Source organism: Lynx canadensis, chromosome B4 (assembly GCF_007474595.2).
Source record: "Lynx canadensis isolate LIC74 chromosome B4, mLynCan4.pri.v2, whole genome shotgun sequence".
Lineage (NCBI taxonomy): Eukaryota > Metazoa > Chordata > Mammalia > Carnivora > Felidae > Lynx > Lynx canadensis.
Window position 1 is genome coordinate 33,869,629 of NC_044309.1, and position 21,236 is coordinate 33,890,864.

At 42.2% G+C, this 21,236-nt stretch overlaps 1 protein-coding gene across 1 annotated transcript in view; it reads right to left on the minus strand.

Annotated features, from left to right (window-relative positions):
• Nucleotides 1–20,512: 20,512 nt before the first annotated feature.
• Nucleotides 20,513–21,236, minus strand: part of USP18 (ubiquitin specific peptidase 18) — a 34,817-nt gene continuing 34,093 nt past the window's right edge. The window contains exon 10 of the mRNA XM_030322192.1: nt 20,513–21,143. Within this exon, the coding sequence (XP_030178052.1) occupies nt 21,098–21,143 (46 nt within the window). The 3' untranslated portion in view covers nt 20,513–21,097. The remainder of the gene's footprint in view (nt 21,144–21,236) is intronic.

Consider the following 21,236-nt stretch of genomic DNA (forward strand, 5'->3'; position numbering starts at 1 on the left):
TCCAGGGTGAGTCAAAGCTGTGCCTTCAAATGGGCACGGGGTACTCTGAGGAAAGACACCCTGACTTTCCCTACCACTTGACCCACACAGCAGGTGGGATCCATTCCCAAGTTCAGGTTTAGCCTACGAGCCATGTCGGTTCAGGTTAACCACGAGCATTCTCCCAGGGCACCTTCACACACCGTGGGTATGGGCAGGGTCATATAATTCTGAAGCCAAATTGAGAAGCGCCCAATGCAATACCTCTATCACCATCAACACACTACCAAACACCCAAGCTGAAACAAATGGATGTTACTCTGAGACACTGTCCCTGAATACTGTCCATGCAAACCCTCTGTCATCGGGAAAGTTCAGGAGTGGTGATGGAGACATACACTGTTAGAGTTCTTCACCACACATGAGATTTGGAGAAAGATGAGAATGAAGTACCCAATGCAGTCTCCTATCAACCAGGCCATAACCAGAATAAGGCCTGTGGATTAAGCCAAAGGGAACCCCCTGAAGAACTCCACCTGGGAGCCCTGTCAGCAAGAAGCCTGCCTTCCTTCTTAAGGAGCCAGGGATTTCTAGCTTGGTCTATACCTGCCACGTTTCCCATCAGTTAAGGGAGGCTGCAGTGTTTGAGCCATAGCTATGGAGTTCTGAGGGCTCTTTCTCAGGAATCTACAAGGACTTTGTTCCCTAATTTCTGGCAAGGGCTCTTTCAATGCTTAGCCCCACCCCTCCTGGTTCCTACATCTCCATGTTCAAACAGTTTCTCAGAATAAAGGCAACTCAGTCATCCAGGTCCATGAGGCAAGCTTGCTCCCCTTCACCCTCCATATAATAACCGTCCAAGCACCAAGCACCCAGGGACTCAAGGCCCTCTTTCCTTTGGTAGAGCAGAGCCTGACAGCTCTCACTGAACACTGAAGCAGGGTGGGAAACTGTGACCTAGCCAGGTTTGCCAGCTGAGTGAGTGATGGTTCCATGGTGCCTAAGGTAGAAGAAAAATGTATTGTCAGACACACAGTCAGGAAAGGAAATGGACACCGGGTGGGCCAAAGCTCGACATTTATGGTGGGAATAGGGATCCAGTTGGAACTATGTTTTTGCTTCTTTTTCATCTGTCCAGAACGAGGCCCGCTCTCTGCCCAAATCTCCGGGCTAACCTAAACACCAGACCTCCTCCTCTGGTGCCCTTCAAATCCCCAAGCTCTGAATGGCTGTATACTTCTGAATTCCAGTGAATTAATGAAGTAGCCCCATGGCAATGTCTCTCCTGCAGTCACAAGGACTGGATCAGACTCCCGGGGGGAAGACAGAGGTTCCACACTTGAGACACTGATTCTGAGTGGATTGCGGAAAGAGCCTTGTTTCTACGAGAGATCAAAGATGTGTCAAGGTAGATAGGGAGGGCCAGAGAGCTTCAGAGCTTGGAAGGGGAATTATATGGAGAAGAGAGTGCCCAGCACCAACTCCTGGTAACCTGGCTGGCTGTGAGGAGAAGAAGAAACAACAGAAGGCTTAGGCAAAAGTGTCCTCTAGAGTCTCCTTCTGGGACCTCTGTCAGCAACAGGACAGCTTTCTTCCTTCAGAAGCACATATAGAACCCTGGGACTTGTTTTGTTGCTTTTCCCATCATTGGAGTGAACAGGGACAGTGTTGTAGCTTGGAAGTTCCCGGAGCTGTGGCCCCAAAGTGTGGGGAGGGACATTGGTGCCTCTTCAGTACAAGCCTTGTTTTGTGTGACCAGCTTCTGAAGCCTACTGCTCCTGTGTGAACTGTGTGCTTTTCAGAAGGAAGGCATCTCAATTGGGCAGATCAAGGAGGTGAGCTTGCCCCCCTCCCCCCTGCCCCTGGCTACAAACAGCCAAGCACAAAGCCCAGGGATAGGAGGGCTATTCTTCTTTTGTGATATCCAACGCTCATGGTGGGTACTGAGCACGGGATGGAGTGAGAAGCCGACACCTGTCCCTGGGATCCTGCCTAGTGAATTCCAGCTCCAAGGCTCCTAAGAGTAAATGAAGAGGCAGTAAGAAACACAGGAAGGGAGAGGGTACAGCTGCAGCCAGATCCAAAGGGCATTCAATATTTCCACCATATGTGAATGCAGTCATGTGGAATGGGGATGTTTATCTTCATTTCCCCCCTGGGACCACCAAAAGGGCCAGATTCCCGCTAACATGTCTGGCCCAACTTCCACACAAACAGCTATCAACTGGACCCCTTCCAAAGCCCTACTGCTCTGGATGTCCATGTAATCCCCAAACCAAAAGGCCAGGGACCCTTTGGTTCCACCTGTCCCAAAGTCACAAGGGCTGGCCTCATTGGTCATCTGCAGCCGGACACAGTACTCGGAAAGACTGAGTTTTTATGGACCCGAAGACGAACCCTGATGCATGATAAGGCAATATCATGAAAGTGGATGCTCTGAGGGCCAGAGTTCTTCATGATCAGAAGAACCTGATCAACACAATGTATTCGTAATGTGCCTTGGTCAGGAATCACAAGTGCCCTTGGGACCTTTGGTTACAGGAGTTCTCCACAGGATGCCCCTTGTGAATGAGAAGTCCACGTTCTCACTGAAGAAATAGAGGCGGGTGGAGCCTGGGTGTCTCAGTCGGTTGGGTGACCAACTGTCACTCAGGTCATGATCTTGCTGTTTGTGTGTTGGAGCCCCGCATCGGGCTCTGTGCTGAACGTTTCCTCTGAGCTAGAAGCCTGTGTGTCTCCTTCTCTCTCTGCCCCTCCCCAGCTTGTGCTCTTTCTCACTCTGTCTCTCTAAAACAAATAAATGTACAAAAACTTTTTAAAAAGGAAATAGAGTGGAACATTGGTTCTGGTGTGCTTCTGCCCATATTAGTAGAGAGGGGCAACGTTGGCTGGGACATACGAAGAATGTGCTTACATGTGATGAAATGATTGTGCGAACGAGGCCTTGGTACTCTATTCAAAAGCATTCGGTGCACTGGTGAGGTCCAGGATCATGGTGTGTATGCACAAACTGTTATTTCCTTTGAGGGTAGTTACATCCATTAGGGACAGGGGTCCATGTGGTACCCATTTGCACGATACTGTAGCTTGCCCCCCACCAGGGGCTCAGGGACAGTGGGCTAGCTGTCCTCTGGGACATCACCTCTGGGAGCCCTGCATTGGGTCAGGAAAGGCTTAGAAAATCACTCCTCAACTGGGACCTCGGTTGGTGTAAGAGACATACACAGATTAGGGTAACCGTGTGTGAACTGAGACCAAGTTAGCAAAGCAACAATGGGACAGGAATGACTACAAGGTGAGCCAACTTTGTGCAAACAGGCATGGGGAAAACCGAGGAAAGAGACCGTGACCTTCTCTTCTCCTTGTCCCACACACGAGGAGTGATTCACCCCCAGCCACAGGTTTGCCTACCCATGAGGATTCTCCCTGGACATCTTCACACACTCTGGGTATGGGCAGGGCCACATCTTTCTGAAGCCAAATTGAGAAGGGCCCAATGCAATAATACCTCTATCATTATCACAAACACCAGCAAACACCCAAGCTGAAACAAGTGGATGTTACTCTGAGACACTGTCCCTGAATAGTGTCCATGCAATCCCTCTTTCATCAAAAAAGCTCAAGAGTGGTGATGGAGACACACACTGCCAGAAATCATCACCACACATGAGATTTGGAGAAAGTTGAGAATGAAGTACGCAGCGCAGTCTCCTATCAATCAGGTTGTATCTGGAATAAGAAACACCCGTGGGCTTAGGCCTAGGGAGCCCTCTGAAGGACACCACCTGGGTGCTCTGTCAGCAAGTACCCAGCCGACTTTCTTTAGGAGCCAGGGATTTCTGGCTTGGACTATCCATGCCATTTTCTCCATTAGGTGAGGGAGGCAGCAGTGTTTGTGCTGTAACTATGGGATCTGAGGGGTCTTGCTCAGGAATCTGCTACACTAACTTGGTTCCCTCATTCCTGGCAAGGGCTCTTCCACTGCAGAGCCCCTCTTGGTTCCTACTGCCCATGTGCAAACTGCTTCTCAGGATGAAGGCACCTCAGTCATCCAGGACAGTGAGGCCAGCTGGCTCCCCTTTACCCTCCATAGCACAGCAGGCCAAGCCCCAATATGCAGTGTCTAAAGGCCTTTCCTTTGGTAGAGTGGAGCCTGGTAGCTTTCACTGATCCCAGGAACAGAGTGTGAGATTGTGGCCAAACCGGGTTTGCCAGTTGAGTGAGTGATGGCTCCATGGCCCCTAAGGGAGAAAACATATGCTTTGGGAGACACACAGCAAGGAAAAAGAAGTGGGCACCAGGATGGCCCAAACTCGGCAATTCCAGTGGGAATGGGGATGTCCTTGGCACAGAATGAGACCAGCTCCCTGCCCAAATCTCTGGCCCTTCCTACAAACCAAATATCCTCTGCTGGGGTCCTTCAAATGCCCTCAGCTTCAGAATGGCCTAATACTTCCGAAACAAAAAGAATTATTGAAGGAGCCCTGTGGCAAAATCTCACGCACCCCCATCACAAGCACTGGACCACACTACCAGATGGAAGGTAGAGGATAGGACTCTTGAAACATTGATTCTGAATGGATTGCAGGAAGAACCATGTTTTCCCAAGAGGTCAAGGTGAATAAGGACGGCCAGAGCTCTAAGGGCATGGAAGAGAAATTCTATGGAGATGGGAATGCCCAGAGCCTGTTCCTGGCAACCTAGTGGTTAGAAGGAGAACACTAGAAGGCTTTGGCAAAAACACCTTCTCAAGTCTCCATCTGGGAGCCCTGTCAGCTCTAGGCCTGCTGTCTTCCTTCAGAGGGACCTAGAGAGCCCTGGGACTTGGCCAGCTCTTGTTGCTATTCACATCATTGAATGGAGTGAGCAGTGACAGTGCTGTAGCTGGGAGGTGCCCCAAGCTGTGGTCCCAAAGTGTGGAGACGGGCTTTTTGCTGCCCTCTTCCTGTAACCGGGTCTTTGTGCTGACCAACTTCTGGAGCCTAATGCTCCTGTGTGAACTGCTTTTCAGAAGGAAGGCACTTCAATCAGGCAGCACAAGGAGGCGATCTGGCTCCACTCCCCCCACCCTTTGTTACAAACAGGCAACCAGTAGGCCCACGGATATGAAGAATATTATCTTTTGGGATATCTGATGCTGATAGCTCTAAATAAGCAAGGGACAGAGTAAGAACCTGATGCCTGCCCATGGGTGCCTGCTAAGTGTCAGCTCCAAGCCTCCTAAGGATGAATCAAGAGGCAGTCAGAAATGCAGGGAGGCAGAAGAGATGGCTGCAGCCAGGACCAAAGGGCATTCAATATTTCCATCCAATGGGAATGCGATCAATGTGGGATGGAGATCTTTATCTTCATTTCCACGAGTCCCAGCAAGGGAACAAGCTTCTGGCTTATATGTCTGCCCAAGCTTCTCCATGCACAACTCTCAGCTGGACCTCCATCTGATGCCCTCTGGCGCTTCATGTCTTTCCAAGAAACTTGACAGCTAACAAATTGGTCAAAAAATGATTTAAGCAATATAACGGAAAAAGAATTTACAATAATAGTCATAAAATCAATCGCTGGGCTTGAAAAAAGTATAGAGGACAGCAGAGAATCTATTGCTGCAGAGATCAAAGGACTATGAAATCGTCATGAGAAACTAAAAAATGCTACAAATGAGGTGCAAAATAAAATGGAGGCGACCACAGCATGGATTGAAGAGGCAGAGGAGAGAGTAGGTGAATTAGAAGATAAAATTATGGAAAAAGAGGAAGCTATGAAAAAAGAGAGATAAAAAAATTCAGGCATATGAGGGGAGAATTAGAGAACTAAGTGATGCAATCAAATGGAACAATATCCATATAATAGGAATTCCAGAAGAGGAAGAGAGAGAGAAAGGGGCTGAAGGTGTACTTGAACAAATCATAGCCAAGAACTTCCCTGATCTGGGGAAGGAAAAAGGCATTGAAATCCAAGAGGCACAGAGAAGGCCCTTCAGACGTACCTTGAATCAATCTTCTGCACAACTTATTATAGTGAAACTGGCAAAATACAAGAATAAAGAGAAAATTCTGAAAGCAGCTAGGGATAAACAGGTTCTAACCTAAAAAGGGAGACCCATAAGACTAGTGGCAGACCTATCTACTGAAACTTGGCAGGCCACAAAGGAATGCAGGAAATCTTCAATGTGATTAAGAGGAAAAATGTGCAGTTGAGAATCCTTTATCCAGCAAGTCTGTCATTCAGAACAGGAGAGATAAAGGTCTTCCCAAACAAACAAAAACTGAAGGAATTCATCACCACTAAACCAGCCCTACAAGAGATCCTAAGGGGGATTCTGTGAGTGAAATGTTGCAAGGACCACAAAGTACTAGAGATGTCGCTACAAGCATGGAACCTACAGACATCACAATGACTCTAAACACAATGACTCTATTATCGTTCAATAATAACACTGAATGTAAAGGGACTAAATGCACCAACCAAAGACATAGGGTATCAGAATGGATAAAAATAAGATCCATCTATTTGCTGCCTACAAGAGACTCATTTTAGACCTGAGGACACCTGCAGATTGAAAGTGAGGGGATGGAGAACTATCTTTCATGCTACTGGAAGTCAAAAGAAAGCTGGAGTAGCCATACTTATATCAGACAAACTAGACTTTAAATTAAAGGCTGTAACAAGAGATGAGGAAGGGCATTATATAATAATCAGAGGGACTATCCATCAGGAAGAGCTAACAATTATAAATGTCTATGCGCAGAACATGGAGCCCCCAAATATATAAAACAATTAATCACAAACATAAGCAACTTTATTGATAAGAATGTGGTAATTGCAGGGGACTTTAATACTCCATTTACAACAATGGATAGATCATCTAGACACAGGATCAATAAAGAAACAAGGGCCCTGAATGATACATTGGATCAGATGGACTTGACAGATATATTTAGAACTCTGTATCCCAAAGCAACAGAATATATTTTCTTCTCGAGTGCACATAGAACATTCTCCAAGATAGATCACACACTGGGTCACAAAACAGCCCTTCATAAGTATAAAACAATTGAGATCATACCATGCACACTTTCAGACCACAATGCTATGAAGCTTGAAATCAACAACAGGAAAAAGTCTGGAAAACCTCCAAATACATGGAGGTTAAAGAACATCTACTAAACAATGAATGGGTCAACCAGGAAATTAGAGAAGAAATTTAAAAATATACAGAAACAAATGAAAATGAAAATACAACAATCCAAACGCTTTGGGATGCAGCGAAGGCAGTCCTGAGAGGAAAATACATTGCAATCCAGGCCTATCTCAAGAAACAAGAAAAATCCCAAATACCCAAACACCCAATATACCAAATACCAAATACCCAAATACCAAATACCCAATATACCAAATACCAAATACCCAATATACCAAATACCCAAATACCCAATATACCAAATACCCAAATATAACAGAACACCTAAAGGAACTAGAAGCAGAACAGCAAAGACACCCCAGACCCAGCAGAAGAAGAGAAATAAGAAAGATCATAGCAGAAATAAACAAGACAGAATCTAAAAAACTGTAGAGCAGATCAATGAAACCAAGAGTTGGTTTTTTGAAAAAATAAACAAAATTGATAAACCTCTAGCCAGGCTTCTCAAAAAAAAAAAAAAAAGGAGAGGATCCAAATAGATAAAACCATGAATGAAAATAGAATTATTACAACCAATCCCTCAGAAATACAAGCAATTATCAGGGAATACTATGAAAAATTATATGCCAACAAACTGAACAACTTGGAAGAAGTGGACAAATTCCTAAGCACCCACACACTTCCAAAACTCAAACAGGAAGAAATAGAAAACTTGAACAGACCCATAACTAGTGAAGAAATTGCATCAGTTATCAAAAATCTCCCAACAAATAAGAGTCCAGGACCAGATGGCTTCCCTGGGGAATTCTACCAGACATTTAAAGCAGAGATAATACCTATCCTTCTCAAGCTGTTCCAAAAAATAGAAAGGGAAGGAAAACTTCCAGACTCATTCTATGAAGCCAGCATGACTTTGATTCCTAAACCAGAGACCCAGCAAACAAAAGAAAACTACAGGCCAATATCCCTGATGAATATGTATGCAAAATTTCTCAATAAAATACTAGCAAATCGAATTCAAGAGCATATAAAAAGAATTATTCACCATGATCAAGTGGGATTCATTCCTGGGCTCCAGGGCTCGTTCAATATTCGCAATCAGTCAATGTGATATATCACATTAATAAAAGATAAGACCCATATGATCCTGTCAATTGATGCAGAAAAAGCCTTTGACAAAATTCAGCATCCTTTCTTAATAAAAACCCTTGAGAAAGGCAGGATAGAAGGAACATACTTAAACATCATAAAAGCCATTTATGAAAAGCCCACAGCTAACATCATCCTCAATGGGAAAAACTGACAGCTTTCCCCCTGAGACCAGGAACACGACGGGGATGTCCACTCTCACTGCTGTTGTTTAACATAGTGTTGGAAGATCTAGCATCAGCAATCAGACAACAAAAGGAAATCAAAGGCATCCAAATTGGCAAAGATGAAGTCAAGCTTTCGCTTTTTGCAGATGACATGATATTATACATGGAAAACCCAATAGACTCCACCAAAATTCTGCTAGTACTGATACATGAATTCAGCAAAGTCGCATGATACAAAAATCAATGTACAGAAATCAGTTGCATTCCTATACACTAATAAGCAACAGAAAGACAAATAAAGAAACTGATCCCATTCACAATTGCACCAAGAATCATAAAATACCTAGGAATCAACCTAACCAAAATGTAAAAGATCTGTATGCTGAAAACTATAGAAAGCTGATGAAGGAAATTGAAGAAGGTACAAAGAAATGGAAAAGCATTCTGCGCTCATGGATTGGAAGAATACATAGTGTTAAAATGTCAATACTACCCAAAGCTATCTACACATTCAATGCAATCCCAATCAAAATTGCACCAGCATTCTTCTCGAAGCTAGAACAAGCAATCCTAAATTTTGTATGGAACCACAAAAGACCCCGAATAGCCAAAGTAATTTTGAAGAAGAAGACCAAAGTGGGAGGCATCACAACCCCAGACTTTAGCCTCTACTACAAAGCTCTAATCATCAAGACAGCATGGTATCGGCACAAAAACAGACACATAGACCAATGGAATAGAATAGAGAACCCAGAATTGGACCCAAAAATGTATGGCCAACTAATCTTTGACAAAGCAGGAAAGAATATCTATTGGAAAAAAGTCTCTTTAACAAATGCTGCTGGGAGAACTGGACAGCAACATGCAGAAGAATGAAACTAGACCACTTTCTTACACCATTCACAAAAATAAACTGCAAATGGATAAAGGACCTGAATATGAGACAGGAAACCATCAAAACCCTAGAGGAGAAAGCAGGAAAAAAACCTCTCTGACTTCAGCTGCAGCAATTTCTTACTTGACACATCCCCAAAGGCAAGGGAATTAAAAGCAAAAATGAACTATTGGGACCTCATGAAGATAAAAGCCTCTGCACAGCAAAGGAAAAAATGAACAAAACTAAAAGGCAACCAACGGAATGGGAAAAGATATTTGCAAATGACATATCGGACAAAGGGCTAGTATCCAAAATCTATAAAGAACTCACCAAACTCCACACCCAAAAAAAAATAATCCAGTGAAGAAATGGCCAGAAGACATGAATAGACACTTCTCTAAAGAAGACATCCGGATGGCCAACAGGCACATGAAAAGATCCTCAACGTTGCTCCTCATCAGGGAAATACCAATCAAAACCACACTGAGATACCACCTCACACCAGTCAGAGTGGCTAAAATGTACAAATCAGGGGACTATACATGCTGGAGAGGATATGGAGAAATGGGAACCCTCTTGCACTATTGGTGGGAATGCAAACTGGTGCAGCCACTCTGTAAAACAATGTGGAGGTTCCTCAAAAAATTAATAGACCTACCCTATAACCCAGCAATAACACTGTTAGGAATTTACCCAAGGGATACAGGAGTGCTGATGCATAGGGCACTTATACCCCAATGTCTATAGCAGCACTTTCAACAGTAGCCAAATTGTGGAAAGAGCCTAAATGTCCATCAACTGATGAAAGGATAAAGAAATTGTGGTTTATGTACACAATGGAATACTACGTGGCAATGAGAAAGAATGAAATATGACCTTTTGTAGCAACATGGATGGAACTGGAGAGTGTGATGCTAAGTGAAATAAGCCATACAGAGAAAGACAGATACCATATGTTTTCACTCTTATGTGGATCCTGAGAAACTTAACAGAAGACCATGGGGGAGTGGAAGGAAAAAAAAATTAGGAGAGGGAGGGAGCCAAACCATAAAAGACTCTTAAAAACTGAGAACATCTGAGGGTTGATGGGGGGTGGGATGGAGGAGTGAGTGGGTGATGGGTACTGAGGAGGGCACCTGTTGGGATGAGCACTGGGTGTTGTATGGAAACCAATTTGACAATAAATTTCATATTTAAAAAATAATAATAAATAAAATTAAGTTAATAAATTAACTAATTAAAAGAAAACCAAAATAAGAGACATCACAATCCTGGACTTCAAGCTATACTACTGAACTGTAATCATCAAGACAGTATGTGGTACTTGCACAAAACGGACACTCAGATCAATGGAACAGAACAGAGAACCCAGAAATGGAAACACAAATGTATGGCCAACTAATCTTTGACAAAGCAGGAAAGAATATCCAATGGAATAAAGACAGTCTTTTCAGCAAGTGGTGTGGGAAAACTGAACAGCAACATGCAGAAGAATGAACCTGGACCACTTTCTTACACCCTATACAAAAATAAACTCAAAATGGATGAAAGACCTAAGTGTAAGACAGGAGGTCATCAAAATCCTTGAGGAGAAAACAGGCAAAAACCTCTTTGACCTTGGCTGCAGCAACTTCTTACTCAACACGTCTCCGGAGGCAAGAGAAACCCAAGCAAAAATGAATTATTGGGACCTCATCAAAATAAAAAGCTTCTGCACAGCAAAGGAAACAATCAGCAGCACTAAAAGGCAGTTGACAGAATGGGAGAAGATATTTGTAAACGACATATCAGATAAAGGGTTAGTATCCAAAATCTATAAAGAACTTATCAAACTCAACACCCAAAAAACAAATAATCCAGTGGAGAAATGGGCAAAAGACATAATAAATAGATACTTCTCCAAAGAAGACATCCAGATGGCCCACGGACACATGAAAAAATGCTCAACATCACTCATCATCAGGGAAATAAAAATCAAAACCACAATGACATACCACCTCATACCTGTCAGAACAGCTAACATTAACAACTCAAGCAACAACAGATGTCGGCGAGGATGCAGAGAAAGAGGATTTCTTTTGCATTACTGGTGGGAATGCAAGCTGGTGTAGCCACTCTGGAAAACAGTATGGAGGTTACTCAAAAAATTAAAAATAGAACTACCCTATGACCCAGCAATTGCACTACTAGGTATTTATCCAAGGGATACAAGTATGCTGTTTCGAAGGGGCAAATGCACCCCCATGTTTATAGCAGCACTATCAACAATAGCCAAAGTATGGGAAGAGCCCAAATGTCCATTGATGGGTGAATGGATAAAGATGTGGTGTGTGTGTATACACACACACATATGCATACAATGGAGTACTACTCGGCAGTCAAAAAGAATGAAATCTTGCCATTTGCAACTATGTGCTTGGAACTAGAGGGTATTATGCTAAGTGAAATTAGTCAGAGAAAGACAAATATCATATGACTTCACTCATTTGAGGACTTTAAGACACAGAACAGATGAACATAAGGGAAGGGAAGCAAAAATAATATAAAAACAGGAGGGGAAAAAACATAAGAGACTCTTAAATATGGAGAACAAACAGAGGACTACTGGAGGCGTTGGGGGGGGTTAAGCTAAATGGGTAATGGGCATTAAGGAATCTACTCCTGAAATCATTGTTGCACTATATGGTAACTAATTTGGATATAAATTTAAAATATAATAAAAATAAAATAAAATAAAGTAAAATATAAAAGATGTGGTATACAGAGATACAGATAGGTAGAGATAGGGATATAGATTATGGATATAGATATATGTACGTATACATATGCAATAGAATATTACTCAGCCATCAAAAAGAATGAAATCTAGCCATTTGCAATGAGGTGGATGGAGCTAGAGAGTGTTATGCTAAGCAAAATAAGTCAGAGAAAGACAAAATACCATATGATTTCACTCATATGTGGAATTTAAGAAACAAAACAGGGGCACCTGGGTGGCTGTCAGTTGAACATCTAACTTTGGCTACTGTGGTAATCTCATCATGGTTCATGAGTTCGAACCCCAAGACAGGCTCACTGCTATCAGCACGTAGCCTTCTTAGGATCCTCTATACCCCTCCTCCCCCTTATGCTCTCTCTCAAAAACAAAAAAGAAACATTAAAAAAAAGAAACATCTTTAAAAAAAAACAGATGAACATAGTGGAAAAAAAGAAAAAAGTGTGGCAAACCAGAAAACAGACTCTTAATGATAGAGAACAAACAGGGTTATTGGAAGGGAGATAAGGGACATGAGGATTGGGTTACATGTGTGCTGGGTATTAAGGAGGGCACTTGCGATGAGCACTGGGAGTTGTAGATGAGTGATGAATCACTAAATTCTATACTAGAAACTAATATTACAATGTATGTTAACTAACTGGAATTTAAATTTAAACTTGAGGGAGGGTATTGAGGAGGGCATCTGTTGGGATGAGAACTGGGTGTTGTATGGAAAACAATTTGACAATAAATTTCATATTAAAAAATAAAATTAAATAAGTAAATTAAAACTTGAAGCTAAAGAAGCCTAAAAACAAGTAATTGGTGTTAATTGGAGTCAATTTAGCAGTATCTACGACAATTTTTAGATACCCATCCCCTTGGCTTAATAATTTCACTTCTCAGTACCTACAAAAATATTTATACATGCACAAAAATACATGTAAAGGTAGTCATTCACTGCATTTTTTAAATATTGAAGAAAAGGAAATGCCCTAAACATTCACCATTATGGGGATCAAAAAAATATAGTGTATCTGTCTATGGAATTAAATGCAACAACTTTTCCAAGGAGATTTTCTAAGACATTGTTAAGTAAATAACTTATTGTGCTATATTGTAAAAATTATATATGTGATATTATGTAAAAATTATGTGATGTATATGAATGCAAAAGCATAAAAATGGCGTAGTGAGATACACACTTTTACTGCATTTAGTGTGCCACAAAAATTCATGTTTTCCTGGAACCCTAGAATGTGAACTTATTTATTTTTTTTTATTTTTTTTTTATGAAATTTATTGACAAATTGGTTTCCATACAACACCCAGTGCTCATCCCAAAAGGTGCCCTCCTCAATACCCATCACCCACCCTCCCCTCCCTCCCACCCCCCGTCAACCCTCAGTTTGTTCTCAGTTTTTAACAGTCTCTTATGCTTTGGCTCTCTCCCACTCTAACCTCTTTTTTTTTTTTTTTCCTTCCCCTCCCCCATGGGTTCCTGTTAAGTTTCTCAGGATCCACATAAGAGTGAAACCATATGGTATCTGTCTTTCTCTGTATGGCTTATTTCACTTAGCATTACACTCTCCAGTTCCATCCACGTTGCTACAAAGGGCCATATTTCATTTTTTCTCATTGCCACGTAGTACTCCATTGTGTATATATACCACAATTTCTTTATCCATTCATCAGTTGATGGACATTTAGGCTCTTTCCATAATTTGGCTATTGTTGAGAGTGCTGCTATGAACATTGGGGTACAAGTGCCCCTATGCATCAGTACTCCTGTATCCCTTGGATAAATTCCTAGCAGTGCTATTGCTGGGTCATAGGGTAGGTCTATTTTTAATTTTCTGAGGAACCTCCACACTGCTTTCCAGAGCGGCTGCACCAATTTGCATTCCCACCAACAGTGCAAGAGGGTTCCCGTTTCTCCACATCCTCGCCAGCGTCTATAGTCCCCTGATTTGTTCATTTTGGCCACTCTGACTGGCGTGAGGTGATACCTGAGTGTGGTTTTGATTTGTATTTCCCTGATAAGGAGCGACGCTGAACATCTTTTCATGTGCCTGTTGGCCATCTGGATGTCTTCTTTAGAGAAGTGTCTATTCATGTTTTCTGCCCATTTCTTCACTGGGTTATTTGTTTTTCGGGTGTGGAGTTTGGTGAGCTCTTTATAGATTTTAGATACTAGCCCTTTGTCCGATATGTCATTTGCAAATATCTTTTCCCATTCCGTTGGTTGCCTTTTAGTTTTGTTGGTTGTTTCCTTTGCTGTGCAGAAGCTTTTTATCTTCATAAGGTCCCAGTAATTCACTTTTGCTTTTAATTCCCTTGCCTTTGGGGATGTGTCGAGTAAGAGATTGCTACGGCTGAGGTCAGAGAGATCTTTTCCTGCTTTCTCCTCTAAGGTTTTGATGGTTTCCTGTCTCACATTTAGGTCCTTTATCCATTTTGAGTTTATTTTTGTAAATGGTGTGAGAAAGTGGTCTAGTTTCAACCTTCTGCATGTTGCTGTCCAGTTCTCCCAGCACCATTTGTTAAAGAGGCTGTCTTTTTTCCATTGGATGTTCTTTCCTGCTTTGTCAAAGATGAGTTGGCCATACGTTTGTGGGTCTAGTTCTGGGGTTTCTATTCTATTCCATTGGTCTGTGTGTCTGTTTTTGTGCCAATACCATGCTGTCTTGATGATGACAGCTTTGTAGTAGAGGCTAAAGTCTGAGATTGTGATGCCTCCTGCTTTGGTCTTCTTCTTCAAAATTCCTTTGGCTATTCGGGGCCTTTTGTGGTTCCATATGAATTTTAGGATTGCTTGTTCTAATTTCGAGAAGAATGCTGGTGCAATTTTGATTGGGATTGCATTGAATGTGTAGATAGCTTTGGGTAGTATTGACATTTTGACAATATTTATTTTTCCAATCCATGAGCAGGGAATGTCTTTCCATTTCTTTAAGTCTTCTTCAATTACCTTCATAAGCTTTCTATAGTTTTCAGCATACAGATCCTTTACATCTTTGGTTAGATTTATTCCTAGGTATTTTATGCTTCTTGGTGCAATTGTGAATGGGATCATTTTCTTTATTTGTCTTTCTGTTGCTTCATTGTTAGTGTATAAGAATGCAACTGATTTCTGGACATTGATTTTGTATCCTGCAACTTTGCTGAATTCATGTATCAGTTCTAGCAGACTTTCGGTGGAGTCTATCGGATTTTCCATGTATAATATCATGTCATCTGCAAAAAGCGAAAGCTTGACTTCATCTTTGCCAATTTTGATGCCTTTGATTTCCTTTTGTTGTCTGATTGCTGATGCTAGAACTTCCAGCACTATGTTAAACAACAGCGGTGAGAGTGGGCATCCCTGTCGTGTTCCTGATCTCAGGGAAAAAGCTCTCAGTTTTTCCCCGTTGAGGATGATGTTAGCGGTGGGCTTTTCATAAATGGCTTTTATGATCTTTAAGTATGTTCCTTCTATCCCGACTTTCTCAAGGGTTTTTATTAAGAAAGGGTGCTGGATTTTGTCAAAGGCCTTTTCTGCATCGATTGACAGGATCATATGGTTCTTCTCTTTTTTTTTGTTAATGTGATGTATCACGTTGATTGATTTGCGAATGTTGAACCAGCCCTGCATCCCAGGGATGAATCCCACTTGATCATGGTGAATAATTCTTTTTATATGCTGTTGAATTCGATTTGCTAGTATCTTATTGAGAATTTTTGCATCCATATTCATCAGGGATATTGGCCTGTAGTTCTCTTTTTTTACTGGGTCTCTGTCTGGTTTAGGAATCAAAGTAATACTGGCTTCATAGAATGAGTCTGGAAGTTTTCCTTCCCTTTCTATTTCTTGGAATAGCTTGAGAAGGATAGGTATTATCTCTGCTTTAAATGTCTGGTAGAACTCCCCTGGGAAGCCATCTGGTCCTGGACTCTTATTTGTTGGGAGATTTTTGATAACCGATTCAATTTCTTCGCTGGTTATGGGTCTGTTCAAGCTTTCTATTTCCTCCTGATTGAGTTTTGGAAGAGTGTGGGTGTTCAGGAATGTGTCCATTTCTTCCAGGTTGTCCAGTTTGTTGGCATATAATTTTTCATAGTATTCCCTGATAATTGTTTGTATCTCTGAGGGATTGGTTGTAATAATTCCATTTTCATTCATGATTTTATCTATTTGGGTCATCTCCCTTTTCTTTTTGAGAAGCCTGGCTAGAGGTTTGTCAATTTTGTTTATTTTTTCAAAAAACCAACTCTTGGTTTCGTTGATCTGCTCTACAGTTTTTTTAGATTCTATATTGTTTATTTCTGCTCTGATCTTTATTATTTCTCTTCTTCTGCTGGGTTTAGGCTGCCTTTGCTGTTCTGCTTCTATTTCCTTTAGGTGTGCTGTTAGATTTTGTATTTGGGATTTTTCTTGTTTCTTGAGATAGGCCTGGATTGCAATGTATTTTCCTCTCAGGACTGCCTTCGCTGCGTCCCAAAGCGTTTGGATTGTTGTATTTTCATTTTCGTTTGTTTCCATATATTTTTTGATTTCTTCTCTAATTGCCTGGTTGACCCACTCATTCGTTAGTAGGGTGTTCTTTAACCTCCACGCTTTTGGAGGTTTTCCAGACTTTTTCCTGTGGTTGATTTCAAGCTTCATAGCATTGTGGTCTGAAAGTATGCATGGTATAATTTCAATTCTTGTAAACTTATGAAGGGCTGTTTTGTGACCCAGTATATGATCTATCTTGGAGAATGTTCCATGTGCACTCGAGAAGAAAGTATATTCTGTTGCTTTGGGATGCAGAGTTCTAAATAGATCTGTCAAGTCCATCTGATCCAATGTCTCATTCAGGGCCCTTGTTTCTTTATTGACTGTGTGTCTAGATGATCTATCCATTTCTGTAAGTGGGGTGTTAAAGTCCCCTGCAATTACCACATTCTTATCAATAAGGTTGCTTCTGTTTATGAGTAATTGTTTTATATACTTGGGGGCTCCGGTATTCGGCGCATAGACATTTATAATTGTTAGCTCTTCCTGATGGATAGACCCTGTAACTATTATATAATGTCCTTCTTCATCTCTTGTTACAGCCTTTAATTTAAAGTCTAGTTTGTCTGATATAAGTATGGCTACTCCAGCTTTCTTTTGGCTTCCAGTAGCATGATAAATAGTTCTCCATCCCCTCACTCTGAATCTAAAGGTGTCCTCAGGTCTAAAATGAGTCTCTTGTAGACAGCAAATAGATGGGTCTTGTTTTTTTATCCATTCTGATACCCTATGTCTTTTGGTTGGCGCATTTAATCCGTTTACATTCAGTGTTATTATAGAAAGATACGGGTTTAGAGTCATTGTGATGTCTGTATGTTTTATGCTTGTAGTGATGTCTCTGGTACTTTGTCTCACAGGGTCCCCCTTAGGATCTCTTGTAGGGCTGGTTTAGTGGTGACAAATTCCTTCAGTTTTTGTTTGTTTGGGAAGACCTTTATCTCTCCTTCTATTCTAAATGACAGACTTGCTGGATAAAGGATTCTCGGCTGCATATTTTTGCTGTCTAGCACCCTGAAAATCTCGTGCCAATTCTTTCTGGCCTGCCAAGTTTCAAAAGAGAGATCAGTCACGAGTCTTATAGGTCTCCCTTTATATGTGAGGGCACGTTTACCCCTTGCTGCTTTCAGAATTTTCTCTGTATCCTTGTATTTTGCCAGTTTCACTATGATATGTCGTGCAGAAGATCGATTCAAGTTACGTCTGAAGGGAGTTCTCTGTGCCTCTTGGATTTCAATGCCTTTTTCCTTCCCCAGTTCAGGGAAGTTCTCAGCTATTATTTCTTCAAGTACCCCTTCAGCACCTTTCCCTCTCTCTTCCTCCTCTGGAATACCAATTATGCGTATATTATTTCTTTTTAGTGTATCACTTAGTTCTCTAATTTTCCCCTCATACTCCTGGATTTTTTTATCTCTCTTTTTCTCAGCTTCCTCTTTTTCCATAACTTTATCTTCTAGTTCACCTATTCTCTCCTCTGCCTCTTCCATCCGAGCTGTGGTGGTTTGCATTTTGTTTTGCATTTCCTTTAAAGCGTTTTTCAGCTCCTCGTGACTGTTCCTTAGTCCCTTGATCTCTGTAGCAAGAGATTCTCTGCTGTCCTGTATACTGTTTTCCAGCCCAGCGATTAATTTTATGACTATTATTCTAAATTCACTTTCTGTTATATTATTTAAATCCTTTTTGATCAGCTCATTAGCTGTTGTTATTTCCTGGAGATTCTTCTGAGGGGAATTCTTCCGCTTGGTCATTTTGGATAGTCCCTGGTGTGGTGAGGACCTGCAGGGCACTTCCCCTGTGCTGTGGTGTATAACTGGAGTTGGTGGGCAGGGCCGCAGTCAGTCCTGATGTCTGCCCCCAGCCCACCGCTGGGGCCACAGTCAGACTGGTGTGTGCCTTCTCTTCCCCTCTCCTAGGGGCGGGATTCACTGTGGGGTGGCGTGGCCCGTCTGGGCTACTTGCACACTGCCAGGCTTGTGATGCTGGGGATCTGGCGTATTAGCTGGGGTGGGAAGGCAAGGTGCACGGCGGGAGGGGGGGCAGGCTTAGCTCGCTTCTCCTTAGGTGATCCACTTCAGGAGGGGCCCTGTGGCAGCCGGAGGGAGTCAGATCCGCTGCCGGAGGTTTGGCTCCGCAGAAGCACAGAGTTGGGTGTTTGCGCGGAGCGAGCAATTTCCCTGGCCGGAACTGGTTCCCTTTGGGATTTTGGCTGGGGGATGGGCGGGGGAGATGGCGCTGGCGAGCGCCTTTGTTCCCCGCCAAACTGAGCTCTGTCGTCCGGGGGCTCCGCAGCTCACCCTCCCTTTGTCCTCCAGCCTTCCCGCTTTCCGAGCAGAGCTGTTAACTTATGACCTCCCAGACGCTAAGTCGCGCTTGCTGTTGGAACACAGTCCGTCAGGCCCCTCCGCTTTTGCAAGCCGGACTCGAGGGCTCTGCTTGGCTGGTGAGCCGCCCCTCCACCCCGGCTCCCTCCCGCCAGTCCGTGGAGCGCGCACCGCCTCGCCGCCCTTCCTACCCTCTTCCGTGGGCGTCTCGTCTGCACTTGGGTCCGGTGACTCCATTCTGCTAATCCTCTGGCGGTTTTCTGGGTTATTTAGGCAGGTGTAGGTGGAATCTAAGTGATCAGCAGGACGCGCGGTGAGCCCAGCGTCCTCCTACGCCGCCATCTTCCTGCGCCTCCGGGTCTCACTTTTCTGAACTTATTTAGAAATGGAGTCTTCACAGATATAATTAGCCAAGTAAAAATGACATCACAGTACATTAGTGTGGGCCCTAAATCCAATGACTGGTGTACCTAAACAAAAGCCATGTGAAGACATACAGGGAAGAAAGCCATGTGAAGATGGAGGACGAGACTGTGTGACATTAGCTACAGGTCAATGAACAACAAGGACTGCTGGTAACCACTAGAAACTAGAAGAGAATCATCGGAACAGATTCTCCTTCAGAGGCTCCAAAAGGAACCAACCTTGCCAATACCTTGACTTTGAACTTCTGGCCTCCTAAACTGTGAGAGAGAAAATTTTCTGTTATTTTAAGTCATCCATTTTGTGATAGTTTGTTATGGCAGTGCTAGGAAGCTAGTTATACACCTATGTAACAATGGCTAGCTACAAGGAAGGGACTCTATGTATTTCTATATTGGAATATTTACAGTGAGAATTTATTACTCACTAATTTATTACTCACTAATTACTCACTAATTAGCATGGCTAATTTTTTGCCAAAAAAATAAAATAATAAAGAAATTATCCATATTTTATGCTGTAAGTTTTGGCTCTGCCACTTATCAAGTATAAAATCTTGAGCAAGTCATTAAACATATGAATGTCTAAATTGCTTCATCTGTAAAAATAGGGATAGTAACATCTACCCTGCTCACCTTGCAGGTTGGTATTAAAGTCTCCTTGGACCCTTTCTTTCACTGTCCATATCCATTCTTCCTCCAAAGTGGCTCTAGTGACTATGAATACCTTTCCTTTCATACTACCATCTCTGTCTCTAATTCATGCTGCCAGCCCCCAGGAGATTTATTGTATCAAAACACCACTAAATGTTCCTTTCCTTTCTGAACCCCTTCAACAATTCCTCATTACCTGTTAAATTAGATCCAGTAGTTCTTAGTAGTTCAAGACCTTCTACATTTTGAGCCCCACTGACCATCCATCCTTATCAATCATCACTACTTCCTTGGTAGAGGAAAACCAGGTTTGTGGTTTTGAACCTTGAGCCTCACCTTTTTCAGCCATGCCATTGTGTATATTTATCCCTGTAAATGGACTGTCCTCCATCCTAACCTCCTTTCCAGCCTTATGGCTTATCACATGGTCCTCAAATAGAAATATTGCACTTTACTTTGAACTCCTATAGCACAAACCCTCAGTATCTTATGCATTTCAATTAAACTGAAAACTCCTTTGGAGAAAAAGAACTTTATTCATTATGGTGCCTAGCACACTACATTTCAGAGAGTAGGTGATCAATACATATTTGTCAAATAAATGAATAACAATTATAAAACACTTCACTTTTATTAAAGTAGTATGGGTTCTAAAATTGTTTTAAATTATAAACAAAAATAATATTCTGCCAGTACATACCAGTACAGTCAAACTAGCTGTAAAATATTGAAATACTTCCCTACCACTGCCCCTTGCCACCTGAATGCCTCCCATTACAATTGTTGGCCTGGTTTCCCCTCCCCTGGGAACACTTCAACCCCTCTACTCTCCTAACTAAAGGATTCATGCCTTCCACAGCAGGAAGCACTCAGGTCCTGGCTCTAGCCAGTGGAAGTATCTATTCTGACTGATCAAGACCCATGCAGAGTTACTGGTAAATATTTTGATAATCAACCCCTATTATAAATAAAATTTAACTATACAATTTGAAAATGATCCTTCTTCTCACTGCAAAATCTCTTGAGAGAGTCAGCAGATCCAGGGATAGAAAAGGAAAATGAAACTTTGTCAGTCTCTGACAGTTTAGGGTACATCCATTAGGATTCAATCTTCATGTAAACCAGAAGATATGCAGTTTCCCGCCTAGAAAGAAAAAAAAATGCAACATGACAGAAATGGAACATTCATAGTTAAGTGATATGTTTTTAACTCATGATAGGACAAGCATCAGAAAAG